At 36.1% G+C, this 15,285-nt stretch overlaps 1 protein-coding gene across 2 annotated transcripts in view; it reads right to left on the bottom strand.

Annotated features, from left to right (window-relative positions):
- Positions 1-1,493: 1,493 nt before the first annotated feature.
- The window catches only part of DEPDC1B (DEP domain containing 1B), a 74,086-nt gene continuing 60,294 nt past the window's right edge, over positions 1,494-15,285 (bottom strand). The window contains exons 8-11 of one of the 2 annotated variants that reach the window (XM_045565955.1): positions 14,474-14,640; positions 12,449-12,625; positions 3,688-3,873; positions 1,494-2,178 (exon numbers count right to left, since the gene is read on the bottom strand). In XM_045565955.1, the coding sequence (XP_045421911.1) occupies positions 2,017-2,178; positions 3,688-3,873; positions 12,449-12,625; positions 14,474-14,640 (692 nt within the window). In that variant the 3' untranslated portion in view covers positions 1,494-2,016. The remainder of the gene's footprint in view (positions 2,179-3,687; positions 3,874-12,448; positions 12,626-14,473; positions 14,641-15,285) is intronic. The other variant, XM_045565956.1, reaches the window with a different exon arrangement.

Here is a 15,285-nt window from a genome sequence, read left to right on the forward strand (position 1 = left end):
ACTTAGGAACTAAATCTAACAAAAGATTTGTAAACCTGAGAGAGAAACTTAAATTTTTTTATTTTAAATAAATGGAGGGATAAACCATATTCGTGGACTAGAAGACTTAATATTGTAAAGATAGCAGTTCTCTCCAAATTGATCATAGTCAATAAAATCAAAATCTCAACAGAGTATTCGTGTGTGTGTGTAGCTTGACTATTCACTTTGTGCAATTAAAATTTGTACAAAAGTGAAAAAGTCCAAAAAGATATGGAGAAAGTGTTCAGCCACATTAATAACCATGGAAATGCAAAATGAAACTATACTGTTAATATCCAACACATTGACAATATTTCAAACTCTCACAATAGCAAGTTTTTGTGAGGACATTAAGCAAAAGAACTCTCATATGCTGTTAATGGGAATATTAATTGGTACAAATACTTTGGAAAACTGCTATTACCTACTTATCAATTTCACACTTAGGTAGTGTTTATATTTTATGACACCTCCATAAGTATGTTATACTTATTTTAAAAAGTAATCTTTAAAAAAAGGAAAGAAAACAATCACATATACTTCCATAGATAAGCAATAGGAGAGGAGATTCCAGAAAATAAACTCTGCCTTGGAGGGCAAAGAGAACAGAAAACATTTAATAGAATTATTCTTTGCTCTAAAAAGAATGTCAAAAGTCTCAGAATAAATCCTGGAACACTAAAAATCTCCCATTACATTACATAATTGGAATGTAAGGTGGTACGCAAAGCAATAGGAATATTTTTATCCATTTTTAAATAAGCAAACTCTGGATCTGCTGTAGGAGGCATTCTGCTACAAGAGAATAGCGGCAGATCTCAAGTGTAAGGAAAAATCAATCCAGAGAGTACCACAAGCCAATTACTGGGTGTTGCTCTCAGCTTTTTGGGTAATTGCTCTCAGAGGAAACCTTCCAGGAGCTCCATAATCCAAGTGCACCACTATTTTACAAAGGGCAAAGCAAAGCAAAAAAAACTGATAAAACACTCTCCTAAAGTCCAGTACAAAAGCCCAAATCTCACTTCTTATTTTCTTACAGAAATAAATGGCTCATATGAGAATACTGGCAAAGGCATTTAAGGATGTTAACTGATCTAAATACTAAAATTTAAAAAAAAACCAAAACACTAGATATGGTATAAAAAAACAGTATTTATTTACATTCCATGTACTTTCAAAAGGATGAAAATATATTTATAAAGAAGTAGTCTAATTTTATTTAACTGATTTGTGTTTCTCATAAAAACAACAAAGATTTCACTTAGAATCACTGGTCTAAGGTAACCTGAATAATTTAACCAGTTCAACCTTCCATCTTTAGCTATGACTGAAACTATACTATTATAGGCAGATGAAAATCCACTACACTTATAGGTAAACACCAACTAATATATATGTTATAAAAATACCAGCTTTAATAAAATCTGTCATAGCATCCAAAAAATCTGCAATAAAAGACACAGCCATCAAAATATAGGACATTAAGATTTTTGTACAACAATGAAAAATGGAATTTACATAGGGGAAATCACAAATGGCTGTTAAGGCAACAGCATCACAGTAACAGTACACAGTGTCTTTCTTCTTCAAGTATAAACAGTGTTTTTAAGACTTGGTTATAACAAAAACATCAGTCACTAGGATGTACACACAACTATTATAAACACCGTGAAAAACAACAAATAAAAAGATGAAAATACTTTACCCTTAAATTTGGTAACAATTACAAACATGTTAACATTGCCACTATATATTTGACTCAATTGTTTTTATTGACTTGTACACTTTAAAAATAGCACTGAGTTTTACAAAAATACTGATAATGGCTCAACATTTTTTAAGTCAGATAATCTTTATCTGAATTTCAGTAGTCTATATGTTTTGCATTTCTTTCTTCAACCACCATAGTCCTTCTCCTAACCACGAATCACTCAAAACAACAACATCAACAACAACAATAACAGAAGGTCTCTAACCCCTGTTGCTGTGGAAGTATTACATCCGAAAACTTCTAGTTCTTTGAAATGGTTGGAACGGCTTTTTTAGTGCCCACATTAGTAGCTGTGGTTTTGGTTTGGGTTTTTCAGGAAACAGAAGTGCTTCACTTTCTGGTGTAGGAAATCGTTCTCGGTAGACTTCAGGATAGGATTTCTGAAACTTAAAAAGAAGTCCAAGAGGAGTCAAAAAGACATACAAGAGCCAATAAAATTAGGCAGCCACATTTTAAATAAGAGTTTCTGATCCCATGGTTTCCTGTTTTTGTTTTATTTTTGTTAAATCATTTGATTCCAATTCCTTTCTTTTTCTTTTCTTTTTTTTTTTTTTTTTGAGGCAGAGTCCCGCTCTGTCACCCTGGCTAGAGTGCTGTGGCGTCAGCCTAGCTCACAGCAACCTCAAACTCCTGGGCTCAAGCAATCCTACTGCCTCAGCCTCCCGAGTAGCTGGGACTACAGGCATGCGCCACCATACCCGGCTAATTTTTTCGATATATTTTTAGTTGCCCAGATAATTTCTTTCTATTTTTTAGTAGAGACGGGTTCTCGATCTTGCTCAGACTGGTTTCGAACTCCTGAGCTCAAATGATCCACCCACCTCGGCCTCCCAGAGTGCTAGGATTACAGGTGTGAGCCACCGCGCCTGGCCTGATTCCAATTTCAATAGCACTAATTCATCTCTCCTTTGACCCAAGCTTCAAATAAAGTTTTCTTGTTAGTCATATTTCTTAAACATTCCCCAACTGCCAACTATAAATAGATCTCGCTTTTAAAATATTGACAAGTAACTCTGACTTGAAAATAACTTATGTTCTACACAGTTAAAGAAAATTTCAGCCCAATTACATGTCACCATCTCCCTGCCTCTCCAATTCTGCCGACCAGCTTCTGCCCAACTGGAAGAGAGAACATTTTGGTATATGTTTCTTGGTGAAAAGCTTACAGAGAGTGTATTTTTCCTTTGATCTTTACCACTCTTCTCCAAAATTAATCTGAGATTATGATTAGGAGTGTAGAACTCCGGTGCTCTGTGTGTAGTCCTACATTTGCAGTATGACCTGGAATCCAGCTGTGAAGAGTTTGGTCTTTAAAAACAAAACCATTTACCTGATCGGGGATTGATCTTTAAGAATGGTCAGAGTAAACCTATTTTGAGTTGAAAACTATCGTCTAACATAATAGGAACTAAAACTTAGTGCTACCTGAGGCAAGAAACCAATTTGATTGTGGCTATCTAAAGCCAATGGCTTTTATACTAGACAGTTTACACTTATGAATTCCATCTGATTTGCCTTTCAAAAACATCAAAAGAAATCTGCCTTCACTGATAGCTTCTCTGAACTTAACATAACTGTTCTGATAATTCACATTATGCCACATATCAAAACAATGGACAAATATTAGAGAATAGCTCCACAATTGAAGAGTTTGATAATGGCATAAGATCTACATTAGAGAATAGAGATCTGAGAAACTGACCACAACTGTGTAAATCAATGAGACTTCTGTAATATATGAACTGAATAATATACTTTCAAAACTTCTATGTTTCAGAAGATGAGATTTATATGAAACCTCTATTTATTTTATATTAAAATAAAGGGAAAAAGAAGAAACAACATAAGAACAGTAGGGAGAAGAAAAAATGACTTATAAAGAATATCCTTTTTACCTGCTTCAGTTTTTTCTTTTTCTCTTTGCTGGAGAGTTTAGCGTCTGTTATGACTTCCTCCAGCAAGGCTGCCAGAGGTTCCTGAGAGCCATATGCTCTTTGATATTCAAATTCCTCTGGACTAATTTGATGGCAAAATGACGGAGCAGATAAAGTGATATCCATATCAGCTCCTGGGTATTTTATCTGAGGCAAAAAGATTAGTAGTGAAAGAAAATGGTGCATTTTCAAATAAATTACAAAAATCAGTTCAGATCAAATATGGCATATCTTCTTGCACTGTAGGAATGCCATGTCATTCCTCTAAATTTTATTGAGGGAAACTATATTGAAAAGTAAATGTATTCTCATAACTTCAAAATAACATGATTTAAAGTGACACTTCTTTTATTGCAAAATATTAAGGGGGTACAAATGGTTTTGTTACATGGCTACTTTGTACAATACTTAAATCAGGGCTTTTGGTGGGTCTATCACCAGAATAGTGTTCATTGTATGCAATAGGTAAGTTTTTATTTATCCCCCACCTCCTCTCCCAGTCTCCCCTCTTCTTGGTTTCCAATGTCCTTTCTATCTCATTGTGCCCAAGTGTACCTATCATTTAGCTGCTACTGATTAGTGAGAACATATGGTATTTGGTTTTCCATTCCTGAGTACTTCACTTAGCATAATGGCCTCCAGTTCCATCTAAGTTGCTGCAAAAGACATTATTGCATTCATTTTTAGGCTGAGTAATTCTCTATGGTGGGGAGGATGTGTGTGTGTACACCACCTTTCCTTTACCCACTCATCAATCAATGGCCACTTAGGTTGGTTCCACATCTTTGCAATTCTGAGTTGTGCTGCAATAAACATTTGAGTGCAGGTGTCTTTTCAAAAAAATGACTTCTTTTCTTTTGTGTAGATACCCAGCAGTGGAATTGCTGGATTGAATGGTAGCTCTAGATTTATTTCTTTGAGGAATCTCAAAACTAAGCCCTTTATGCATAATTCATTTCTCAGAGTCCCATGTAAAATATGACTTTACTTCACTCAGCAAATATTTATAGATTATTTATTATGTGAAAGGCATTATATGGGGAGATGAGAAGAGAGGTGCATAAGATAATACAATAACAATGCCTGATGGCTCAAGACCACAAAGATAAACCTGTAAAAGTAAACAGCCAATTTTTGCTTACATGCAAAATAAAGCTGTTGGAAAGAATAGCTACTAGATACTTCAAATAATATATTAGTTTAAAAACACCTCATGATTCTGAGGCTCTTTTTTTTTTTTTGAGACAGAGTCTCACTCTGTTGCCCAGGCTAGAGTGTAGAGTGCCGTGGCATTAGCCTAGCTCACAGCAACCTCAAACTCCTGGGCTCAAGGGATCCTTCTGCCTCAGCCTCTTATGTAGCTGGGATTACAGGCATGTGCCACCATGCCTGGCTAATTTTTTCTGTATATTTTTAGTTGTCCGGCTAATTTCTTTCTATTTTTAGTAGAGACGGGGTCTTGCTCTTGTTCAGGCTGGTCTCGAACTCCTGACCGTGAGCAATCTTCCCACCTTGGCCTCCCAGAGTGCCAGGATTATACGCGTGATCCACCGCACCCGTCCAGTATGGACATTTTAATGATGTTGATTCTGCCAATCCATGAGCAAGGGATGTTTTTCCATTTGTGTGTGTCATCTGTGATTTCTTTCATCAGTGTTTTATAATTCTCCTTGTAGAGATCTATGACCTTCTTGATTTAAGTTTATTCCTGGCTGGGCGCAGTGACTCATAGCTATAATCCTAGCACTCTGGGAGGCAAAGGCGGGTGGATGGTTTTAGCTCAGGAGTTAGAGACCAGCCTGAGCAAGAGTGAGACCCTGTCTCTACTAAAAATAGAAAGAAATTAGCTGGGCAACTAAAAGTATATAAAAAAAAAACTTAGCCAGGCATGGTGGCACATGCCTGTAGTCCCAGCTACTCGGGAGGCTAAGGCAGAAGGATTGCTTGAGCCCAGGAGTTTGAGGTTGCTTTGAGCTAGGCTGACACCATGACACTCTAGCCTGGGCAACAGAATGAGACTCTGTCTCAAAAAAAAAAAAAAAAAAAAAAAAGTTTATTCCTAGGTATTTTATTATTTTTGTAGCTATTGTAAATGGTATTGAGTCCTTGATTTGACTCTCAGTGTGACTGTTATTACTACATAGAAATGCTAATGATTTGTATACACTGATTTTGTAACCTGAGACTTTGCTGAATTTATTTATCAATTCTAAGAGTCCCTTGGTGGTATTTTTAAGATTTTCTAAATACAAGGTCATAATTTGACCTCCTCTTTCTTCATTTGGATGCCCTTTATTTCTTTCTCATACCTGATTGCTCTGGCTAGGACTTCCAATGCTATGTTGAATAAAAGTGGTGACAGTGAGCACCCCTGTCTTGTTCCAGTACTTAGGAGTAATGCTTTCAACTTTTCCCCATTCAGTATGATATTGGCTGTGAGTTTATTGTATACAGCTTTTATAATTTTGAGGTATGTTCCTTCTATGCCTAGTTTTTTTAGAGTTTTTATCATGAAAGGGTGCTAGAGTTTATCAAATGCCTTTTTGGTATCTATTGAGATGATCATATGGACTTTGTTTTTTCTTCTGTTTATGTGGTGAATCACATTTACTGATTGGCATATGTTGAACCATCCTTGGAACCCCTGGGATGAAACCCACCACTTGATCATGGTGAATTGTCTTTTTGATGTGTTATTGAATTTGGTCTGCTAGTATTTTGTTGAGGATGTTTGCATCTATGTTCATAACATATATTGGTCTGCAGCTTTCTTTTTTGATTGTGTCCTTTCCTGGCTTTGGTATCCAGGTGATACTGACTTCACAGAATGGGTTAGGGAGGATTCTCTCCTTCGTAATATTATGGAGTAATTTCTGTAGGACAGGTACCAGTTGTTCTTTGTAGGCGTGATAGAATTGAGCTTTGATTCCATCTGGTCTGGGGCTTTTTTTTCTTGGAAGATTTTTTTATGACTGCTTCAGTCTCGCTGCCAGTTATTAATCTGTTTAGGATTTCTATGTCTTCCTGATTCTGCTTGGGAGGTTGTGTGTTTCCAGGAATTTATCCATTTCCTCTAGGTATTCTGGATTGTTTGCATAGAGGTTTTAGTAGTATTCACAGATGATGTTTTGCATTTCTGCAGTATCAATTGTAATGTCTCTTTTTTCATTTCTAATTGAGCTTCTTTGAGTCCTTTCTCTTTTATTTCTGGTTAATCAGGCCAATGGTCTATTGATATTATTTATCTTTCCAAAGAACTAACTTTTTGTTTCATAGATCCTTTGTACTGTTTTTTTGATTTCCATTTCATTTAGTTCTACACTGAGCTCTGTTATTTCTTTTCTTCTGCTGGCTTTAGGTTTGATTCGTTCTTCTTTTTCTAGTTTCTTGAGATGTGACATGAAGTTGTTAATTTGTGATCTTTCTGTCTTTTTGATGAAGGCATTTAAGGCTATGAATTTTCCCCCTTAGGACTCCTTTTACTATATCCCATAGATTTTGAAGGCTTTTATCCCCTTTGTCATTCAGTTCAAGGAATCTTTTTATTTCCATCTTAATCTAATCATTGACCCAAGGATCATTTACCATCAGGTTGTTTAATTTTCATGACTTTGTGTGGAATTCTTTCTCTTGGAATTGATGTCTGGTTTTATTCCACTGTGGTCTGAGAAGATACATGGTATGATTTCGATTTTTTTGAATTTTATAAGACTTGTTTTGTGGCCTAAGATACAATCAATCTTGGAAAATGTCCCATGTGCTGATGAGAAGAATGTATACTTAGTAGTTTTGGGGTAGAATGTTCCGTAAATGTCTGTTAGGTCCATTTGTTCTAGAGTCTCATTTAAATCCATTGTTTCTTGATCCATTTTCTGCTTTGACAATCTGCCCAGTTCTATCAGTGGGGTATGGAAGTCCCCAGCTATTAAGATGCTGCTGTTTATTTCTTTGCTTAGATCTTGTAGAATTTGCTTTATGAATCTGGGAGCTCCTGTGTTAGGTACACATATATTTAGAATTGTTATATCTTGTTGTTGAATTGCTCCCTTTATCATGTATAATGGCCATCTTTGTCTTTTGTAACATTGTTGATTTAAAGTCTATTTTATCTGATATGAGAATGGCTACACCTGCTCACTTTTGGCCTCCCCATTTGTGTGGAATACTTTTTTAATCCTTTACCTTGAGTCTGTGTGTATTCTTGTGGGTTAGGAGTGTTTCCTGAGGACAGAAGGTATTTGGGTTGTGTTTATTCATCCATTCTGTCTTTTAAGTGGGGCATTCAGACTGTTACTGTTCACATTGAGTGTTAGTATTGATATGTTGGATGCTATTCTTCCCATTCATCATGTTGGATGATCCATTACTGTTTTGTTTTCCCTCTTGTGCTATTGTTCCATAAGAGCTGTGAGCTTTAACTTTTGGGTGTTTTTACACTGGTTGGTATCTATTGTTTTGTTCCATCTATAATGCATTTTTGAACATTTCCTATAAGGCAGGTCAAATTCCCTTAGTGTTTGTTTGTCTGGAAAAGTCTTTATTTCTCCATCATTTAAGAAAATTAGTTTTTCAGAGTACAAAATTCTTGGCTCGCAGTTGTTCTGTTCAAGACAACTAAAAATGGGGCTCCAACTCCTTCTGGCTTGTAAGGTTTCCAGTGAGATGTCTTGCTGTTAGCGTGATGGGTTTTCCTTTCCTTTGTAGGTTAGCTGTGGCTTTCATTTTGCAGCTTGTATAATTTTTTCCCTTCATTTTGACTTTGGCCAGGTTGATGATTATTTGTCTTAGAGATATTCTATCTGCTATGAATCCTCCTGGTGTTCAATGACCATCTTGTATCTGGATATCTAAATCTCTGGTGATATCAGGTAAGTTCTCCTCAATAATTCCCTCATATGGTTTTCCATGTAAAGCCACAGTTTTAAATATGAGATTTTTACTTTTTTAAACCCAAGATCCATTTTAATAAATTAAAAAAAATTTTGCGCCTTCTTTTAATAAGATCTGAAATTTAAACAAATTAAACATACTGACTAAAATAATTCAAAACTTTAATAATGTTGGACATACATGGTGAACTATCCAGGTTCTTTCCCACTTGTGGAGAGTTTGATTCTCCCTCCCTTTGGAATAGATAGAAGCATGTATTTAGCTAAGCTGTTATGTAGATAGAGGTACTACGACTATCTCCAAACATTTTATCCATGAGAATCAAGTGAAAACAACAAATGTACAGACACTGTATATGGCAAAAGGGAGAAGGGAAAAATAAGGAAAAAAAGGAAACCGAGATCTGAAAACCAAGACCTGTGAATAAATGAACATATATTAAAAATATTTAATTTCAGAGTCCAGAGTCTTTGCTGGAGCACCCTGCTGTTTTTCTGTACTATTATATTCACATTTTTGGTTTAAGATTTTTTTCCTATAAGTCACAGCTAAAAATAAATATGTTGCCAAGAGGGGTTATTATTATACATTAAGCATATTCCATGCCTCAATATCAGTTTATCAAATCATTTAGAGACAACCTAAGAAAGAGCAGAACCCTAAGGGAAAGGGGCCTATAAGGGACACTTCCTTTTTTATTTGAAGAAGGGCAAAAAAACCAGAAAAGGGACAGAATAAAGGGTAAGACCCAGGTAGAGGGTGATAGCCAGAAGCCTAGGGCATGAGAAAAACACTAGATACCCAGGAGTGAAGGGCATCAAAAGAGTTGCAGACGATAGATGGAAGGCTTGTGTCAAAAGCATTGCCTACCTCACAATTTATCCCAGAGTCAGCCCTGAAACTACCACAAAATGAATCACTAAGATAATCCAAGCAACACTGTGCATTTTCAGAGCAGCACTGCTCTAACTAAATGTGCTATGGCATAGGGGCTTAGGGGCCTATTCAAGAGAACCAGAGATCTTAAGCTCTGAGTCCTAAAAAAAACAATTGCTTGGCAATTCTACTGTGTACTTCCACGAGAGAAAAAGTAATTGGACAATTGAGTAGTCATTGACTTTATTCAGTACACACTGCAGGGCCTCTTCAAAAGATCATGTTTGCCTGCAGTAAAATTAATCATCATAGCTCAGCCTTCTGATCTTCACTTGACAGCAAAGGGCTCACAGGGCTAAGTTGCTATAATATATGCCTGTGCTATCTATATGAATACACAAACCTAGCACGTATACATGGCAAAATTGTTATTGCTACAACATTTCCTTGAAGAAATTCAGTGAAGTATTTCTTTTCATTTTTACTTTTTTTAAGTTTGGCTCATAAGAATATCAGGGGAAAAAATATTAAACAGCAGTAAGATTACATTTTTTACACATGAAAATGGCAAAGTTATGTATGAGTGTTAATGGGGATATCCAAAATAGCCAAAGGTGCAAAGAAACGAATGCTCACTTTCTTGTATCACTGACAGGAATGTAAATGGAAAACAATCATTCTAAAGGGAAATTTGGCAATATGCTATCAATACTTAAAATTTGTTCATGGCCTTTTACCAATCAATGCCATTCCTAGGAATTTATTCTTAGAAAATAATCATAGATCAGCAAAAAAAACCTAGCCATAAAAATATTAACCGTTATATTGCTTGCAAAACAGGAGGAAAAACATAGAAACAATCTAAATATCAACCAAAAAGTAAATTATGGTATATCCATATTATAGAATACTATGTTACCAATAATAATGACATTGTAGAATAACAATAATGATGATAACAACAACAACAACAACGGCAGCTACAAACTGAAGGTTTACAATGTGATAAACATTATTTTAAGTACTTCACATGTAATAAGCCATTCAATTCCCAAAACAACCCAATGAGGTTAAGTATTATTATTCCCATTTTATGGATGAGAAAAGAGAGATGTTGGGACAGATGTTGAAGTAAAGACATTATATAACTTGTGTAAGGCCACCATTAACAAAGGGCACATCATGAATTCAAACCACTCAGCCACAAAACACAATGGTGATCCAGCACCTCTTGTATTATCCTGGCTAGAGCTGGAGTCCATTCTACTAAGTGAAGTATCACGATGATGGAAAAACAAGCACCACATGTACTTACCATTAAATTGGTATTAACTGACTTAACTGACCAACAGTTAAGTGCACATATAGCAGTAACATTCATCAGGTGTCAGGAACGTGGGAGGGGGGAGAAGAGGATGGGTACAGTGTGCACCGTCTGGGAGATGGATACACTTGAAGCTCTGACTCGGGTGGGGCAAAGGCAATAAATGTAACCTAAACATTTGTAACCCCGTAATATGCTGAAACAAAAACAAATTAAAAATTAAAAAAAAAAAAAAACCATTATGCTCTAGAGTCCGTGCTCTTGGCCACTCTATTGTCAATCAAGAACATTTAATGATGTGGGAAATTTTTCTCATTGTATTATTAAGAGAAGGAAGGAAGGCAGGCAGGCAAGCACACATGCCAACAACAGCAGATAAACACACACAAAAATAACTGAAAGATTATAATACTGAATGTGAACATTTGGTGTGACTGAAATTTTTAGTGTGTATTCTATTTTCCAATTTCTTCAATCTATTAGGTTGTTAATTACAAAAAAAAATGGAAAAATTTTTTAATTTTTAAATTACATACTGTAAACAGCTGAATAGTTAATTATTTTCATAATACCTTGGGAGGTAGCAGTTCACTAGTCCTTAATTGTGGAGTCTCAAAAAGTGCTTAAGAGAAAAGAGGTCCAATCGGTCAGAAGGAGGCAAGCAGACCTTCTGCCTGCCTTTAGCAAGTTTCTGCTCTCCACAGGCTGACATACAAACCCTACTTTGGAGCCCACATGACAGTAATATATTACATTTCTTTTGCCTTATTTTAATATAACCACCACAACAATAGCAGCTACCTTTTAAGGAGTATCTGTCATATGTCAGAAATTCACAGTAGGCGTTTTACAGAGTAGTATTTTTTTTTAAGAGACAGAGTCTCACTATGTTGCCCAGGCTGGACTCAAACTCCTGGGCTCAAGCGATCCTCCTGCCTCAGCCTCCAAAGTAGCTGGGGCTTTAGGCACCAGATATGTGCCTCCATGCCCAGCTCTTTACAATACAGTATTCTAATCTTCATAGCTTTATAAAGTAAGAATGGACCACTTTAATACTTGAGGAAAGTAAAATCCAGAGAAGTTAAGAGGCTTGCCCAGAGTCATACAACTAGTCAAGGGTAAGCCAGGAGTTTGGCCAGGATTTTACAACTCTAATGCCAGTGTTCTACCACACCATGTTTCTTAGAGAGGCAGTATGGCACTGATTTTGGATGCTGTTTACATCAGCTTGAATTCTGGCTCTGTGACCTTGAACAAGTTACTTAAGTTCTGTGTGCCTGAGCTTTCTCATGTAAAAAGTGAGACTATTAATACCATCTAAGTTGTAGGGCTATTAACAATCAAGACATTTGTTGCACGTAAATCATTTTTATCAGTAAGTATATATAGATTCTGAACAAACTCATTCAAGGAATTTGTAACCAAAAATATGCAGCATTGATGAGTATGCATTCCATAAATTTTTCAATGATAATAGCAAACATATGTAGCACTATGTGCCAAAACCTGTTATAAGCACTTTGTAAATATTAATTCACTTAATCCTCACAACAAAATGTCCCAAGAAGCCTAGCAAGCTTACATGACTTTCCACTGCCAATCTTATAGGACTGATAATATCCTCTCCTTTACCTGGACTCTTCGTAGATGAGCCACACGCTCCTCTATAGAAGTCTGCAAGGCCAATGGGACTTTCAGAATTTCCTGGTAATTGTCCATCAGAAACGTCACCAACCTAGCAGCTAATAACTCATCCAAGTCCACTTCATCCTTGGAACACAAGATGCAACGGGAAAATGTCTGAACCATCTAAAAAAGGGGGGCGGGTGGGGTGTGGTAAATAAACACAGATGAGTTTTTTTCTGAACTGCGTGAAATCTAATTTGCAAAAAGCAAATGTGAATAGTCAGTGAGAAATGGCCCAAGGCACAGGGTGCATATCCTACCAGGCACCTGGCCATCTCAGATGGGGTGATCATCTCATCAACTAGTATGTACAAAATGTGCATCTTCTCTTTAAGAAACTTTCGCAGAGAGATGCTTGTCTAAGCAGTTTTTAAAGGCATCCCCTTTTACATATGATTTTAAATATATGTGTGTGTGTGTGTATATATATTCAAATATATAAACAAATTCTGAAAATTATTATCACTATGACTTGAACATGTAGCACTTTCAAGTTCAAAGTACATTACAGCCATTTAGTCAAACAATATCCTAATTTCATTATTGGTTTTTTTAAAATTCTGCTAAACAATCTGTATGCCTCAATCATTACATTTTTCCCTGGTCAGGTTATTTTCTCTAGGATTTTGGAAGTATATTTGACAATCATCTTTGAACAAAGCCATGGGACTTTACAAGAAGTGCATTAAGTGATGAGACTCTCTTCATGGCAAGCAGAAACACAAAATATATTATAACATATATATTATATAATATAAATTAATATTAACTACTCCATTCTTAATACTATCCTTTGGACTGATTTTCTTATCTTTTCCTTTTCTTACTGATTTTACTGCTGACAATCTTACTTCAAAACCTATGAGCATGAAATGATGTATTTCTGTTTAGTAAGACTTCATTTCATCAACACACTGCAAATGATCTTCATTCACATTCACATGTACAGAGGGACACACTGGCAGATTTTTTTGCCTACTGACACCATGGACCCCAGGGAATCTATGAACACCTTGAAATTGTATGCAAAATTTTCACATATATTCTATATGGGAATAGGTGCAAAGATTCCTTCATCTTTTCAAAAAGGTCCATTAGCCCTCTACCCATCTGCTCACCCAAAAAAGAGGTCAAGAATCACTCTACTGGGCATGGAGTGCTCCTCTGATCTTATTCCATTACTTCTAAAACTGGGCCAGTGGATCGCCAGGGAGTACACAGCAGTTGAGCAGGATATAGAAAGTATATACATTCCACTGAAGCACCAATTTTGCTTTAAGACTTTTTTTGAGGAAAATTAAGAGATTTTGCTAGTAAGTAAATTCTAAACATAAACTCTATTTAAAAACACATGCTGTTAAAAACAGAGAGTAAAACAGCGGTTACCAGAGGCTGGGGGTGCAAGGGTTTGCAAATGGGAGATGTTGGCCAAAGGGTACAAAGTTCCAACCAGACAGGAGGAATAAGTGTTAATACTCTATAGTACAGCACAGTGACCACAATTATAATAAAGTATCATATCTTTCAAAATTATTAAAAGAACAGATTTCTAATGTTCTCGCCATAAAAAAATACTAAGTTGGTGAGGTGATGGACATGTTAATTAGCTTGATTGAATCTTTCTATAATGTATGCATAGATCAAAACATCACATTGTATCCCACAAATATACACAATTATTATTTGGTAATTAAAATAGATAAAAAAATAAATTTTTAAAAAATATTGGTAAAACAGGATGCAGCAGGTATCTCTACACTCAGAGTCTGCCCCCTACTCAGTCTTTACTTGTCAATATGTTCTTTAAGACACTTAGACGAAAAGTACAATACAAGACTGGGTGGACACCAGACCGTGGCTCTTTCAGCAAGCCTGCCTTGCACGTCCCTCTGATATCCCAAACTAGTAAACTTTAATCAGTTGCATTTCATTCCAAAACCTCATCACAGCAGATGTTAAAAATCAACCTACCAGTGTTCGGGTGCCAAAGCCATCACACAGTGGTGGCATCTCCTTATTTAAGCAGATCCTTGCCATCATCCTCATCAACAGCTGTAACTTTCTCCTATTTTCTGGAGGCAGGAGGAGGCAGCAAATCTGAAATGCTTCAACTGCCATTTTCTCTTTCTGTAACAAACCTGAATTTAAAAAAAAGTTTTCAATCTTTTAAAACTTATAGCCTACTTGACTCTGTAGGTTCACATTTTTATGAAATATACATTTTTAAATTACATAAAATATTTTCACATATTCAACAATACTGGGCCAACTGAATATAGATCCATTGTCACTCACAAATCATCTTGGAAAATATAAACCATCAACCAGGGATGACAAATACATGGACCCAAATACAGCTGTTTTCTCCTCCCATACTCTAGAAAGATGTAAGTAAGTTTTCACAGCATTCTTTCCCACTGAACCAGGAGCAGTCAGGCTAATGCTAACCTAACCGTCAAAACTCACACTGTTAACAGGTCCAAAAGCAAGAACATGAATATGCCACTGCTGCCCTGAATTCTCCCCTGTGTATTATTTCCTCATGATTAGCAGGGTCACCATCTCGCATGTCTCTCAAAGACCAAGTAATAGGACTAATGCTGACACAGTCAGTCGACTGCCAAATGTCTCCACTTCTTTCTAAAGAACACCTGTCAAATAACCCTTCCTTCCACTTAGGCTATTTTTTATAGTTGAATGTGCTCATTCAATTGTATTATATGCCTTCTTCCTACCTCAGCATATCCAACCTTTTCAAGTTCCCACTAGTCTTTGACTTGGAG

Source organism: Lemur catta, chromosome 12, assembly GCF_020740605.2.
Source record: "Lemur catta isolate mLemCat1 chromosome 12, mLemCat1.pri, whole genome shotgun sequence".
Lineage (NCBI taxonomy): Eukaryota > Metazoa > Chordata > Mammalia > Primates > Lemuridae > Lemur > Lemur catta.